The 15,340-nt window shown below is 41.5% G+C and overlaps 1 protein-coding gene across 1 annotated transcript; it reads left to right on the top strand.

The window, feature by feature from the left end:
• Positions 1-5,129: 5,129 nt before the first annotated feature.
• On the top strand, positions 5,130-6,063 carry LOC131265908 (protein twisted gastrulation-like). The gene is made up of 3 exons (XM_058268251.1): positions 5,130-5,574; positions 5,651-5,792; positions 5,871-6,063. Exons 1-3 carry the CDS (start codon positions 5,130-5,132, stop codon positions 6,061-6,063), a joined length of 780 nt encoding a protein of 259 aa, XP_058124234.1.
• The last annotated feature ends 9,277 nt before the right edge of the window (positions 6,064-15,340 follow it).

The raw sequence follows: 15,340 nt of genomic DNA, 5'->3' as shown, positions 1-15,340 counted from the left end.
ACGTAGCCGGAAGATTTCCCGACGGTGCGAGATGCTGAGGAGGAGTATCAAGTAGCAGCAGACGCAACTAGAACAGATTATATTGGAGGAGGCTGGTTCGGTGAGTAGCCTGGGGAAAGCCGAGGAGTGGTTGTACGCGACCGATCGCTGTAGGAATGAACGCGGGGGGAAAAACGAAGCCGAGAATTTCGCGAGCACCAAAAATCCGCTGGATGCCAACAGTTCCGAGCGTTCGCCCGAGTTTTTACAATGGAGGCGCGCGATGGAAGCTGGCTTGCCGAGACCCGCAATGGGGGCGCACAATCTTTACTTCACGATGGGCGACCGACGCGACGATGGACAGGATCACCATTGACGGAGAAATGCGCGGGACGACAGCTACGCTGCCACAGCCGATAACTTGGACACTCAGCACAGAACTAGATACACACACAACTCGCAGGCACAAAACACATATGGCGTCACTTGGCTCAGCCAAAGACAAATTTCGGCACGCCAGGTGACGCCGAAGGAGCTGCCCACATTTAGTGGAGCAATCGAAGAATGGCCGATCTTCCTTGGCAATTTAGAGCACTCCACTAAATTATGCGGGTACAGCGACGAAGAAAATTTGCTTCGCCTGCAGCGAGCATTGAAGGGTCAGCCCGAGAAACCGTGGGACATCTGCTATTGCTCCTGGCCGGTTTGAAAGAGGCGATGGCCACGCTGAATGCACGCTATGGGCGCCCAGAGTTAATGGTTGAATCTATGATTGTAGGATTGCGACGTATGCCAAATCCACGGGCGGACAAGTTGGAGTCATTGGTCGACTTCGGGTTTGCCGTGCGTTGCCTTTGTGCCACGGTGTGAGCATCTTGAATGGAGGAGTACTTGTATAATGTGGCCTTGCTGAGTATGTATAATGTGGCCCACTTGAGCGTGTTTATGGTTCATACAGTGTACTTGCGCGAGCCGTTTGGATTAGTTTAAGGTATTATAGATGGATTAGAAAATAAGTTAATAATTTTAATGCGTTGTTTACGTTATGTAGCAAGTTCCTGTGATGTTTTTTCGTGCTCGTGGGTAGTTTGCGAGTACAGTATGGTATCGTTAGTGATGGTGAATGGTTTATTGGCAATATTTTTAACGTGTTTGTGGTACAATTACCCAGCTTGCAGCGCTTGCTGGCCTTACCAGCAAGGTGCCACAAAATACATGCGAGGAGTGGGCCCGATATCAAGCAGAGGTGAAGGAGTACGCCGGCAGTCGGATCACGCTCGAGCACAAGCAATTGGCAAGCAAGCGGAGGACATTAGCGCTGTGGTTCCGTATGTGCTGCAGACCGATGTAAACCGGCCCCAGGATCGCCGAAACGCAAGTGACCATGCTCGTTGGTTTTGAAAATTGTGCATCGGCTATCATCGTTCGAAGTGCCACATCGCGGTACCGTGTGGAGCAATCTATCAACAATAGATATGCTGTTAGTCGGAGACACACCTAGCTGTTACTTGTTCCTCACATTTAGAGCCTCTCCTTACCCATCGTTTGAGGTATTGCAAAAAGTTCTCAAAATCGTAAGCAGAGAAATTATCAAGTTCTCCATGAACTTGAACGTCATCATAAATGTGAAACAAGTTATGGACGTTGCTAGACATATGTGTGCGACCGTAATGAGTGAGGAAATCTTTAATAAATTTCACTAACATTCTTCCGGCAAGAGGCCATAAATGTTCGTAAGCAGAAGAAGAAAAGATTGTGATGCTACAATAAATTAAATGAATAGCATCGTAGATGGCGATCGAACTGAGAGCAATCTCGATGTAATGCGAATAACGAAAAAGACGAAAAACTGATACATTGATACATATCTCATTTAACATACATTATTTTTTATTTTTTAGCAGTTTACGGAAAAACTTTTGTTTTGAAAATTTATTTTTTCATTTAATTTATTTTATACTCTTACGAATTACTTGAACAGCAAAAACAGGATTTATTCTTTTATATGAAAATTGTCAGTAAGTTAGTTGAGTCGGAGTGTTATAATTCAATATCAAACTTAAGGAAGGGGTAGAAATTCACTGCCTGTTACTGCAGGATCTGGCGCACTCGTTTTGCTTTGCTGTGAACAGGATTAGGATGTCCGAGTACCAATTATCAAGGAGTAAGAGTAGGACTGGATTCTGTTTTAACGTTTGCTATGAGCACTGAAGAAGTGCTCTGGTGCTACAGCACTGCTGCGAGAGAACACAACATGCGATCTCTCAATGTCACATGGAGCTCTCCCGGGGGAGCTGCTGAAGGAGACCAGCACGCTATCTGTTCAAGTGTGCCAGAACGGGATCGCCAACGCACAGTCATAATCTGGGAGCGAAAAATGCGGGTATTGCTAGCACACTCTTTCATTATTGATCTCCTATCGTTTATCTCTGTCCAATTCATATTTTGCGACATCCTTGAAGGTGAATGCATAAAAACTTTTTAAAAATAGAGAAGGTTATGATTGTAATCTTCATTGTGTAAAAAATCTTTATATACGGCCGGAGTAGCATAATGCAAGAAAGATCTAAACTCATGCAAGATGCAAGAGGCCTAAACGGTCGGTTAATTTCACAAAGTAGTTTTGCTTGTTTTAAAAATTTGAAAATGTTTATCTTCTGATCATTGATCCACCGATCGAAGCTCGCTTACTTAAGTTTATACGATGTGCGGGCTGGTATGCCTGCTAGACTGCTGGAAAGTTACCGGAACCGCTTGCTGCGGTTGTTGCTGCTGCAGGTGTCAACGTCTGCGATGATTGCAGCGACTGTTGGAATTGCTGCTGCAGCTGCTGTGGGTGCGGTAGTCGTTGCTGTGCCAGCTGCGCTGTCATCGGTGAGCGCACCTTCTGTTTCGTCGTTGCCGGCTGATATACGGTTTGCTGTGTCGCTTGCTACTGCTGTTGGACCGCGAGCTTCTGCTGCACCTTCTGTTTCTTTGTTACCGACTAAACCCTACCCCCCTTTGATGGCAAACAAAAAATAGGACAGCGGTAGCGCGAGAAAACACCACGCCAAAGGTGTAGATTCGAATCTCGAGTCTATCGAAATCTATCCCCGGTATTAGGAACGGCTGCCCCCCGATTTATAAAAAAACATATTTCGGCCACAGTAACTCTCTTCGAAGAGAGCCCTTGTCCCACCACTAGGGGATGTCGTGCTACATTGAAAACATACTGACTCTCGTTGAATATTGCTTTTGTTCTTCTTCTTCTTCTTGGCGTAACGACCTCTTGGTCATGCCTGCCCGGTAAGGGCTTACGAGACTTGTTTCCCTGTTGTACATGGATAGTCCGTCCTCTCGTACAGGGGGGTCCGGTCTCGGTTGGGTTTCGAACTCACGCCGTCGAGGTGGTAAGAGCCCCGGCGCTCATGGGCCGATTTTCTAACCGGCGCTACCGCTCGGCTGTCGCGGACCCCCGTTTTTGTGCTTTTGTTATGACACTCATTACAAAATTAGCTCTTTTTATACCATCAACAGGCACAATTCCCGGGTAGAGTAACATACAACCTGAGCATCAGATGAGTTTTAGCGTAGGGTAGTCGGTAAACAATAGGTTTTTGGAGATTGTCAAAATGGGTAGGGAAGATAATTTTTAGATAAACTTTTCAGACATACCTATACAGTTTTGGGTAGAGCTCATCAGTATCGTGTTCTAAGTGAGTTTTGTGATTGGTCGCTTGACTACCTATTGCCAGAACTTATCCTAGTTTTTTTTTAATTTTGGCTATCGACAGGTAGTGTTTCTGCTGGTAGTGTCAACATTTCTGTTTTCGCTATTGGCATCATACACTTTTTTATGTGACACGACATCCCCTAGTGGAACAAAGCCTCTCTCCAAAGAGAACAGTTTTGGCATGTTGTTTTATTCAGATTACGGATCATCATATCATACAACAGAACAAACAAATTAATTGAAAAAAATAATTTTCAAAACAAAAGTTTTATTTTTACGTAGTACATGAACAGAGAAAACAGGATTTATTTTTTATATGAAAATTGTCATTAAGTTAGTTGAGTCGGAGTGTTGAGAACGCGAACGCGCAGTCATAATTTGCGAGTAAAATATACGGGTACTGCTAACACACTCGTTCATTGTCGATTTCGTCTCGATTCAAATTTGCGACATCCAGGAAGGTGAATGTTTTCACATACACCAAAACTTCAAGAAAAACTTCAAGAAAATTAAAAAAAAAGCCGCGATTCGTTGCAGCTGTTGGAATGGATGGAGAACAAAACCAGCGCAAAAAAGAATCTCGACTATCGATAGTGCAAAAAACTCTGATGCTTAGTTTACACGAGACGCAAAAGACTGACAATACACGCGAAAATGTCAAAATATACTCTCGCGCAGGCCTGTGAATGTATAGAACGTACTGCGCACTTGGAATCCTGTGTGAAGCCCTCAACAATTTAATCACAAGCCTCGATTTTTCAGTCAGCCACGGCATCAGATCGGCACGATGGGGAGAAATTTCTGGCGTTGTTGAGAATGGAGAAGTTCTGCATTTGAGTAAAAGAGACAAGGATATCACCACCTCACTCTTTCACATTGAAATCCAGTCTCTGCTCGAAGCAAGTGCCTGTAGGGTACCCGGCAAGTACCCAGCTTCGGTTTATAAGGCGTAGCGATGCTAGGTTTAGGATAGAGTGTGGTGGTGATCTCAGCAGGTGTACGTGTGTGGAGTACAAAAAGCAGTGTTTTTGTGTTTTGTGTTTGTTGATTTTCTGACACCCAGTTACAAGGGCAGAGGTAAATATTCATCGAACAAGCGGGCAAAAGCGCTAGCAGTTCATCGTGGAAAAGGGTAACAGAACACGATCGTCTCTTATTAATTCTTACTCACGACGTACCATTCTTACTACGACGTACGTGGTAAGTGTGACGCACTCTCGAAAGCTTTTTTGACGTATTTTAACCGGGCGAAAGTAATTGATACCTTTACCAGCCGAGTTTTGTTCGGTTCGGCAAGAAAATAAATCCGTCGGAAAGGAGTGAATCTAGTGACCCAGGACTGCTGGTCCGTTCTGGCTGGACAAGCGCATCTTATGGTTTTTTTGTTTTCGTCCACTTTTCATAATCTTCCAACAGGGCACAAGGAGTAGACAGCATGGAGCACATCAAACGCACGCGAGCGGGCAGCAAAACTTTCACCTTCCTGCTCGGAATCATCGTGACACTGCTCGCCTGCGTCAAGCTCGCGACGGGCTGCAACGAGATGGTGTGCGCCAGCATTGTTTCCAAGTGCATGCTGACGCAGAGCTGTAAGTGCGACATGAGGAGTTGCACCTGCTGCAAGGAGTGCGCGGAATGCCTTAGCTATCTGTACACCGAGTGCTGCAGCTGCCTGGAGATGTGCCCGAAGCCGAACGAGACCTCCAACGAGTTGTCAAAGCAGTCGCACATCGAAGACCTGGAGGGTTTCCCGAACCTGTACGACGTGATCACGTCTGAGCAAGACGCACAGGGTCGCTGGAAGGTGATCTCGTTTCCGATCGACATCGATGCGGCTCTGTACGGGCCCAAGGCAGACGGTGGTACAAAATATATTGTCCGTAAGTGTTGTGACTGCTGCTTGAGAGAGCATACGTGTCCACGCCTCTTCTAATCCTATCATCTATTTCCCCTTAGACTCAACCGATATGGATCTGAAGCAAAATTACGACGATCCCAACAAGGTCACGGTGAACTGCACCGTTGCATACCAAGCACAGTGCATGTCCTGGAACAAGTGCAAGGAAAGCTGTCGAACGATGGGGGCCAGCAGCTATCGGTAAGAACCCCCACCTCTTAACACCTTATCCTCATTACCAAGCGTCTTATACTAACGGTCGATTCTCTCCGATTTCAGCTGGTTCCACGACGGTTGTTGCGAATGTATAGGCCAGTACTGCCTTAACTATGGCATCAATGAGTCCCGGTGTCGCGATTGCCCCGAAAACAAGGAGAACGATCTGGATGATATTTCCGACGAGGACGAGCTAGACTACGGAGACAGCATGGGCCCGCTCGACAATGCGGCGATGGAGTCGTCCAACATATGAATCGTAGTTGGATCTGCTTCTTCGGCCGGCACAACACGTTGGTTGCACTGAGGGTTGTGGAAATATGTATGATAATACAGTCGACACTCGCTAATTCAAACGTTCGATAATTCGAAACCCGATAATTCGAAGTATATCAGTAGTCCCTGGGAAAACTCTCACTATTTCGAATAAAAACAATTCGTTTTGGTACACTCGATAATGCGAAGTAAAATTCTAACAATTCGAAGTTCTACGCAAGTTGAAATGTGATGAAACCCGTCACATTGCGGGTGCCCTGCAACACTCTGTTGAACGGGAACGAAGATTTTCGTCCGAATTAGACTGCATGGTGTAGATGGGCGGACGGACATATTTGGGGCACACATGCTTTGTAGGAAGGTGCACAAAGAAAAGTACAAATAAATCAAATGAAAAAATAAATTTTCAAAGCAACAGTTTTTCCTTAAACGTACTAAAAAATAAAAAATAATGTAAGTTAAATGACATATGTATTTATGTATCAGTTTTTCGTTTTGATCATTATTCGCATTGCATCGAGATTGCTCTCAGTTCGATCGCCATCTACGATGCTATGCGAATAATGACAAAAACAAAAAACTGATACATAAATACATATGTCATTTAACTTACATTATTTTTTATTTTTTAGTACGTTTAAGGAAAAACTGTTGCTTTGAAAATTTATTTTTTCATTTGATTTATTTTATACTTTTACGTATTACATGAACAGAGAAAACAGGATTTATTCTTTTATATGAAAATTGTCATTAAGTTAGTTGAGTCGGAGTGTACTTAAGGAAGGAGTAGAAATTCACTGCAGGATCTGGCGCAACTCGTTTTGCTTTGCAGTAAACAGGATCGCGATGTCCGAGTACCAATTTGATAATCCTTGATAGGAGTAAGAGTAGGGCTGCATTCTGTTTTAACGTTTGCTATGAGCACTGAGGAAGTGCTCTCGTTCTTCAGCACTGCTGCGAGTTAACACAACGTGCGATCTCTCAATGTCACACAGCGCTCTCCCGGGAGAGCTGCTGAAGGAGACCAGCACGCTATCTGTTCAAGTGGGCCAGAACGGGATCGCCAACGCACAGTCATAATCTGGGAGCGAAATATGCTGGTGTTGCTGGCACACTCTTTCATTACTGATCTCCTGTCTTTTATCTCTGTCCGATTCAATTTTTGCGACATCCGGGAAGGTGAATGCAAGAAAACTGTTTAAAAAAACAGTTAGCGAAAACGGTGGGTAAAGGCATAGCGTAAATCAATACACGCATGCTTATATCCAGTTCATAACTCAGCAACCGCGGACCTCCGCGACAGCAACGACTTTAGGAGAAAAAGCGCCGGTCAATAAAGTGATAACCAAATGGAAATCAGTATCAATTTACTTTGAGATGCTAACATGTCGACGGTAAAAACCAACTACAGAAGATATCCGACATACGCGGTACTCGACATACGCGGATTCGGAGATACGCGGTTTTCTAAATATGACAGTAGATTGGGTTTATTACATCGATTTAAATTCCTGAGATATACAGTTATAGGATAACTTTCCTTTCGGATTTTTTAAAAAATGAACTATTTATTTTTCGATGTTGGTCCGAGCTTGGACGACTAAAGACTGAAGACTGCTTTATTGGAAATAGTACGGCTACGTTGGCCGCGCCGATTGCGCTGACGATGCGTCTGGCTGCTGGTGTCCGGAAGCGTCCGTTCCCACGATTCCATGCTGGTGTCCAGTTGCTCGCGCGTGGTGTTGTGGCCGCTGGCTCACGCGTGGCGTTGTGGCCGCTAGTTCGCGCGTGGCGCATTGCCTTCTTGTGTTTCACATAACTTCCCCCCCCTTAAGATTGGAGCGCCTCGATCCAATTGATGGGAATTTTTCCTGTTCTTCCAGAATGTGGTACACGAGTATGCCAAAATTGCAGCTAACAGCAAAATTGCACTTGTTGCTGTTATGATTGTGTGTTTCTGATTTTTGTTGAAGTGTTGCTCAGCTAGTTTCTCTAGGTTGTTTATTTTAATCAACACAACGTCTTCTTCGGATTCCGCTGCTTTCTTCGGGTATTTTCCGTAGGTTGGGATTAGGTATTCGTGTGTGATTATTGCTCTGCTGTTGAATGTGAGGTTCTTTAGCTGAATTGTGCAGTTCTCTGCTTCTATGATTGTTGGTGTGCTGATATTCTTTGCAACACCACATGAGTCGTATACCGTTATTGGCCTCTGTGTATCCAGTAAAATTATCCCTGGAAGGATTTCTTTGGCTGCCCACTTTTGAAGTGCAGTTTTTATAGGGCATATTGGGGTTTTGTGAACTAGGATGTTGAAGATACATTGGTCTTCAACTGGCCAAGTTGGTTCGCATATTTCGCATATGTTATTTTGTATGAATATGCGGTTGGCGTTCTTTGCAACATATTGGACATGTGTGTCGATTTTACTTCCGTTTCTGTTCAGAGTATGGAGTTCTAGGAGTTCGAACGTTTCTTTTTCAAGCATGGGTATCTTGACTAACATGACGGCTTGATTATTGGAGAAGGCGATGTTCCCGCTGCAGTATTTGAAGACTTCGTCAAGCTGGTTCATGCTGATCATCTGATTTTTTAACAAATTGTACAATTTTTCTTTTTCTCCTAGAGTAAAGAGGTCCTTGTGAACAATGTTTAATTTTGCAAATTCGATCTGTTCTCCTATTATTCTTAGTATTTGAATAATTTCATCTACTTCGAAAATCATGCTAACAACTTCCAAATCACTTGGTGTTTTCGAAACTTGTAGAATATTTTGCGTGACTTTATGTAGTGTTTTTGTTATGTTGTTTAATTTTTCCTCAAAAATTGAGTTTATTTTATACTGTCTATTACTGTTGGTTATGAGTCCATTTTCTTTTTGTTCAATAAGGAAAAGATGTTCCTGAATATTTTTCAAATCATCACTGTCTGGATTTCCTGCTATGAATTTAATAGCTGTTCCTAGTGCGTCTATAAGACCTCTTTTCTGTCTTATTGGCTTAAGACCACTTAGTTGGTTTCTTGCATGTTGCAGTTTGTATTTAAGTGTTCTACCTAGATGATGTTCGATTGGTTTTATAGAATTAGCTGTTGTTTCTATGTAATCAAGATTTGTTTCAATTATTTTCAAATCAATTTTATGAATTAATCGAGTGTATCCAGCTCGGATCCTTACTATACCTAACTTAGTAACGATTATTCCGTTATCGTTGGTAATTTCTTTATAGTTAGTAGCTTTTAGCTTGCTTATTGCTAATAAGAAAAAAATAAAAAATTTTATCATAATGTTTAGATGCTGTAAAGAAAGAATAATTTGAAAGTATTTTTTATTTTTTTCGTTTTCTTTTTAGCTTCGTTTTGTGGAGCTTTCTCTGGTTTTGATCGATGATATTTGTTTCCTTATTTTCTTTAACTTTTGTTTCTTTGTACCGTTCTTGGTGTTTCAAGTTATTACGTTTCTTTTCATAAACTGTATCGTTTTCTTCGAATATTTCGTATTCTTCTCTGTTTTTGTTTAGCCTGTTGAGGGTTTGTTGTTTAGTTCCTATGGATTTTTGATATATTTCATTGTAGAGTTTTTCTTTTTGAGCAATTCTCTCTTCAATGTTTTCTGAGATTGGTGTATCATATTTTATTCCATTGAATAACTCTCTAGGAGTCATATTGATCTGGGAGTGAATCGAATCGTTGTAAATGGCTACGGCTAAATTCATTTTGGTAGATTCTGGATAATTTTTAGTTGTTTCCTTATTGGAGAGAATGTTATGAAGTTCTCTAAGCGTTCTATGCACTATTTCAACGGTTCCGTTTGAAGAAGATTGTCCTACACTTGTGTAATGGTATTCTATCGTGTTTTCTTCTAAAAATGAACGTATCACTGTTGAAGTGAATGTTGGTTCGTTATCCATTACTAAAAGATTCGGTTTTCCAAGAGCTGCTATAAACCTTGTGAGTGATTTCAAAATATGTACCGTGTTACGTGTTTTAGTTGGTATAGCCATTGCTAATCTAGAAAACTTGTCGCAAAAAGTTAGATAATTTTTATCATGTATGATGAAAATGTCCATATGCACTATTTGCAATGGTTTTGTGGGAGTTTCCGTGAATTTATATTTTTGTTTATATGGATGTCGTTCATATTTTGACCTCAAGCACAATTTACACAAGTTAATGAATTTGGTCACTTTGGACTTGATATTAGGGAAAAAATACGATCTTGCAATGTGTTTGGATGTTTCAACGATGCCTCGATGGTTTGCTTCATGTTGCACTTGAATGATTTGATTCTGCTCTATTTCGTCGGTAATATCAGTGATCGTTTTTGGGGTCCAAAATATTCTGAATGATTTCACTCTTGAGAAATAGTTTTTGTACACAATCTGTAGAGTCGCTAATATTTTTTCTGAGCAATTGATTCCATTTGCACATCTAGTGGATGTATATTCTTTCAGGATGTTTATTAGGATTGCTGGGGTAAAAACGTGTCGTTTAATAACTACTCGATGATAGTTTGTGAAAAGTGTAGAGGCTGTCGTACTGTCCTCGTTGCTTGTCTCAAGAATTATTTGGTTTTTGAATACATTTAATGGTCTTTCAGTTGCAGGAATGTACTCATTATCGTCAGTGTCAGCCGAATGCTGAGTCATGTCATTGCTATTAGTGTTAGCGTTAATTTCGATTCTTGATAGGGCATCTGCATTATTGTTAAGGGTTCCTTTTTTATATTTTATATCAAATTCAAATGCTTCTAGTTCGAGTTTCCATCGCAGTAATTTACTGTTCAAATCTTTTTTTTGTCTCAACCAAACCAGTGGTTTATGATCTGTACGAATTTCAAATTTTTTTCCAAATAGGTATGGTCTGAAGTGTTTGATTGCAAAAATTATTGCGAGTAACTCTTTTTCTGTAGCCGAATACTTACATTCAGTGTCGTTTAATGTACGAGATGCGTAGGCTATTGGGTGCTCTTTGTTATCTTCAAACTTTTGAGAGAGTACTGCGCCTAATGCAAAGTCGCTGGCGTCTGTTTCCAGTATAAATTTGTTGTTGAAGTCCGGATATTTCAGTATCGGGTCGGATGTAAGAAGCTGCTTGCATTCACTAAAACATGAAATAAATTCTTCGGTATGAATTATTTTAGCATCTTTTTTTAAACATTTTGTTAGTGGTTTTGTTAGTTTGGCAAAATCTTTAATGAACTTACGGTAGTATCCGAGAATTCCAAGAAATCCTTTTATTTGTTTGGTGGTTTTTGGGATTGGCCAATCTATTATTTTTTCTATTTTGTTAGGATTAGGTTTGATACCGTCTTGGGTTACGATGTGACCCAAAAATTCACAATCCTTTTTTAAAAATTCACATTTGTCAAGTTGAATTTTTAAATTGGCTTTTGCGAGTTTTGTCAAGACTTTGTTAAGGTTTTCCATGTGTTGCTGTAATGAACTTCCGAAAATAATGATGTCGTCTAGATAAACAAGACAGCATTTACCAATGAGCTCGTTCAGAATACTATTCATTGCTCTTTGGAAGGTAGATGGAGCATTTTTTAAGCCAAATGGCATTCGAATAAACTCGAAATGACCTTTTTCTGTGCTAAAAGCTGTTTTTGGACGATCTTTTGGTTCTACTTCGATCTGATGGAAGCCTGATTTTAGATCAAGAGTTGTAAAATAACAACTACGGCCAAGTCTGTCCAAGATTTCTTCTATATTTGGAATAGGGTATTTGTCATCTATGGTTTTGTCATTTAATTTGCGGTAATCAATTACAATCCGCCATTTTTGTTTTTTGCTAGCATCTGATTTTTTTGGAACTATCCAAATTGGGGATGTCCAAGGAGAGATTGAGTGTTGAATTATTCCTTGGGCAAGCATTTCGTTGATTTGTTTCTCGACTTCTTGCCTATGAACGTAGGGATATCTGTATGTTTTTGTGTGGATAGGGATTTCATCTGTTGTGTTAATACAATGTTTAATAGAGGATGTGCATGAAAGTTTATTTTTTTCATTGTGTATTATTTGAGAGTTTTTCTGCAAAATTTGTAAAAGTTTGGTTTTTTCCTCCGAATTTAGATGTTCTGTGCGAATCAGTGTTTCTATTGTTTTAATAGGAATCGAACTTGTTTCGGTTTCGTTTGAAATGCTACAATTTAATTCGATTGTGTCTGAAATTGGTTGAACTTCAGCAGGACGTGTCCATACAAATTTGACTTCATTGCCAAAATTGGTTACAAGTGCTGTAATAAATCCGTTTTGAGATTTATAAAGACCAGGTGAAATTTCAGAGTCTAGGATTTTTATCTTTTTTTCCAGGAAGACGTCACCGTTTTTATGAGTTACCGGAATTTTCACTTTTTGTACGGTATGAGCGTTCAGAATTACATCTGGAAGTCCTAAATGTTTTATGGATAATGGTACTGTATTGTTTGGAAAGATTAGTTTGTGTTCACGTGTGTCAATGTGACATTGCAAACTTGATAGAGTTTCGTATCCGAGGATTCCATCGAAGAACTTATGAAACTTAAAAACGTAAAATTTCACATTCTTTTTACCAAATATGTCAGAGTAGTAACATTCGTTGATTTTATGCTTTCCTTTGCTGTTTGTAACTGTGGTTATTGGGCACTTTTTTCTTAAGGTCGATGGCACAAGTTCTGGAGATATGAAATTTTTGTTTGAACCACTGTCAATAAGGATTTTTGCAGTTTTTCCTTCTATTGTTTGGCAAAGATAGGGTAAGCCATTTGTCGCTAAATCGGAAAGTTTTCCTGACTTAAGATTTGAAAATTTACTTCCTCCTGTTCTGGGGTTTCTTGTTCGACTTCCTCAGCTGAATCTGAGTCTTCATCGTTATTGGTTGTGTGTGCGAAAATTTTGTTTCTATTGCTTACCCTGAGGGTAGGGTCAATATCCATGGGGGTTGGCTTTTGTCTATCTGATTGCGGTTTTGGAGAGTATGAGTTAAATTTTTTCTCCGAAGTTTTGTCTTTTTTGTTATTGAATGCTTTTCCGGATTGGTTTTGTTCAAATACGGCCTGAGTTTGGGTTTTTGTTTTTTCAGCGTTTTGGAATCTGCACAAAAATGCATATGCTGATTCCAAGTCGTTTGGTTGTGCGGTTTGTGCATAACCAAAGTAGGGCTTGCTCAGTCCATTAATGAATGCGGCTAAGCATTCCTGTTCAAGGAAGTGATTTATAGCCTGCCAATGTTTGGCATATAAGTCGTTCTCTCTTGCGACCGACTTCATGCTAATCATAATTTCCTTTACTTTTTTATAATGAATGTTCAGCGACTCGTTCATCTTCATAGACCAGAGTTGCGTTTGGTAAGTGGCAATGGTGTTCCTATCGCCATACACTGACTGTAAAATTTCAGCCGCCTCCTCAAAGGTTGAGGGATTCCCGTTCACACAAATTGTGTCACGTGCCCTGCCTTCGATTTTGTTGATTATTGTTTGCTCGTAAATAGCAAGCAATTCAGGTGGGGTTGTGTTGTTCGTAAATAGGCTCAGTGTCCTACGAACGGTAGTTAACCATGCTGTCAACTGTTTTTTGTTACCATCAAATGAAGGTATGATCCTAATTGGATCGGGAATGCGATAGAGCGAGCTAGCCGATTGGCTTTGGCTCTGCAACTTCAGCGCGTTGTTTTCCGATTGGAGAGCACTAATGCGTGCTTCCAATTGTCGGATGGAGTCACATACCGCTTGGTAATTGTGTTCCTCCATAGTAGTAAAGGTGCGTGCTTTCACTTTTGGAAAAGGGGAAAATTTTGGCATAGGCAACTTTTTTCCACACGATTGTCACGCGTTGGACAATACGTATTTTTCTTCTTTTTCACTAGTTATGCACTTGTATGTTTAAGCGTTTTGTGATAGAGTTTCAATCACTTCACTCACTACACTTAAAACTTACTAACTCACCTTTCGTGTTTAATCGAAAATTCGATTGGTACCTGGGTTCCACGTGTTGGGTTGAGTCCAGTCGATGTCCAGCTTCGGTTGGTAATTTTGAAGAGTAGATCTGAGTCCTTTTCTCTGAATTGATATTCAAACGTCGGGAACCGCCACTAATCGTCCTCGTGTCGGGAGATGGTGTTTAACCGGATGATTCCACAGCGAAAAGGCCCGTACGGCTGCGCCAGTTATAGGATAACTTTCCTTTCGGATTTTTTAAAAAATGAACTATTTATTTTTCGATGTTGGTCCGAGCTTGGACGACTAAAGACTGAAGACTGCTTTATTGGAAATAGTACGGCTACGTTGGCCGCGCCGATTGCGCTGACGATGCGTCTGGCTGCTGGTGTCCGGAAGCGTCCGTTCCCACGATTCCATGCTGGTGTCCAGTTGCTCGCGCGTGGTGTTGTGGCCGCTGGCTCACGCGTGGCGTTGTGGCCGCTAGTTCGCGCGTGGCGCATTGCCTTCTTGTGTTTCACATAACTATACAACCACACGAATAAATATGTAAATTACACATTTGCATAACTTACGCTTTTTACTTCGTTTGTTACAATTTATGTTGTTTGAATACGCTTGCATTGCATTCATATTAATGAACAAAGTAAACTCCTAGTATAGTCTATGTGTCAAGCAATTTTCGAGATACGCGGATTTCTCTCGTCCCCATTATCCGCGTAAGTCGGATATCGACTGTAGTCAATTTACCCGTTACCATACAAGTTTTCCCACCCCGACCCCTCTTGGCCCATACTTCGGTCTTTGCACACAAGATGTCGAGTATGCCATCTCTTTTTAGCGTGTAGCTCGCCATCGTCTGTCCCACTCAGCTATATAAATCAACGTTCTGTCGGATCCAACCCGGGTGGTATAAACATAACTTCCCGATCTTTTCAGATAACTTGCACGATCAGGATGATTCTGATGGTACTGGTGGCGGTAGTAGGTGTGTAGATGTAAATATTGATAATACTAACACCGTATGTCCTGAAATCGTTGTTGGGAATACTGGTGGAGGGGTAGATGGAATAAATAGCAATACTGATGCTTTTGATGGTGCCGAAGAAGATGATGGACACAGAAATGAAGCTGGTGTTAAAGAGCCAGCTGAAGAGTTTTGGGGACTTCGCCGTGGTCCAATTCATACTAGTGATGAGCGGGTCGACCCGAACCTATCGGGTCGGAGCGATCCATAAGCCACCCGGAGTGGTTCGGGTCGTATTCCAGATTCCAACGACTCCGGGTCGACCCGTGGGTGCAGCTGCCCATAAGCGAGTTCGACCCGTTGGTTCGGGTCGACCCGTAG

This window comes from Anopheles coustani, chromosome 2 (genome assembly GCF_943734705.1).
Source record: "Anopheles coustani chromosome 2, idAnoCousDA_361_x.2, whole genome shotgun sequence".
NCBI classification, from domain to species: Eukaryota; Metazoa; Arthropoda; class Insecta; order Diptera; family Culicidae; genus Anopheles; species Anopheles coustani.
This window is presented reverse-complemented; position numbering and strand designations above follow the sequence as displayed.

Bases quoted from the DNA above. Each gene is read 5' to 3' on its own strand.
- LOC131265908 (XM_058268251.1), top strand. From the start codon at position 5,130: ATGGAGCACATCAAACGCACGCGAGCGGGCAGCAAAACTTTCACCTTC. The intron at 5,575-5,650 runs GTAAGTGTTGTG...ATTTCCCCTTAG, and splicing joins TGGTACAAAATATATTGTCC to ACTCAACCGATATGGATCTG. The intron at 5,793-5,870 runs GTAAGAACCCCC...CTCCGATTTCAG, and splicing joins ATGGGGGCCAGCAGCTATCG to CTGGTTCCACGACGGTTGTT.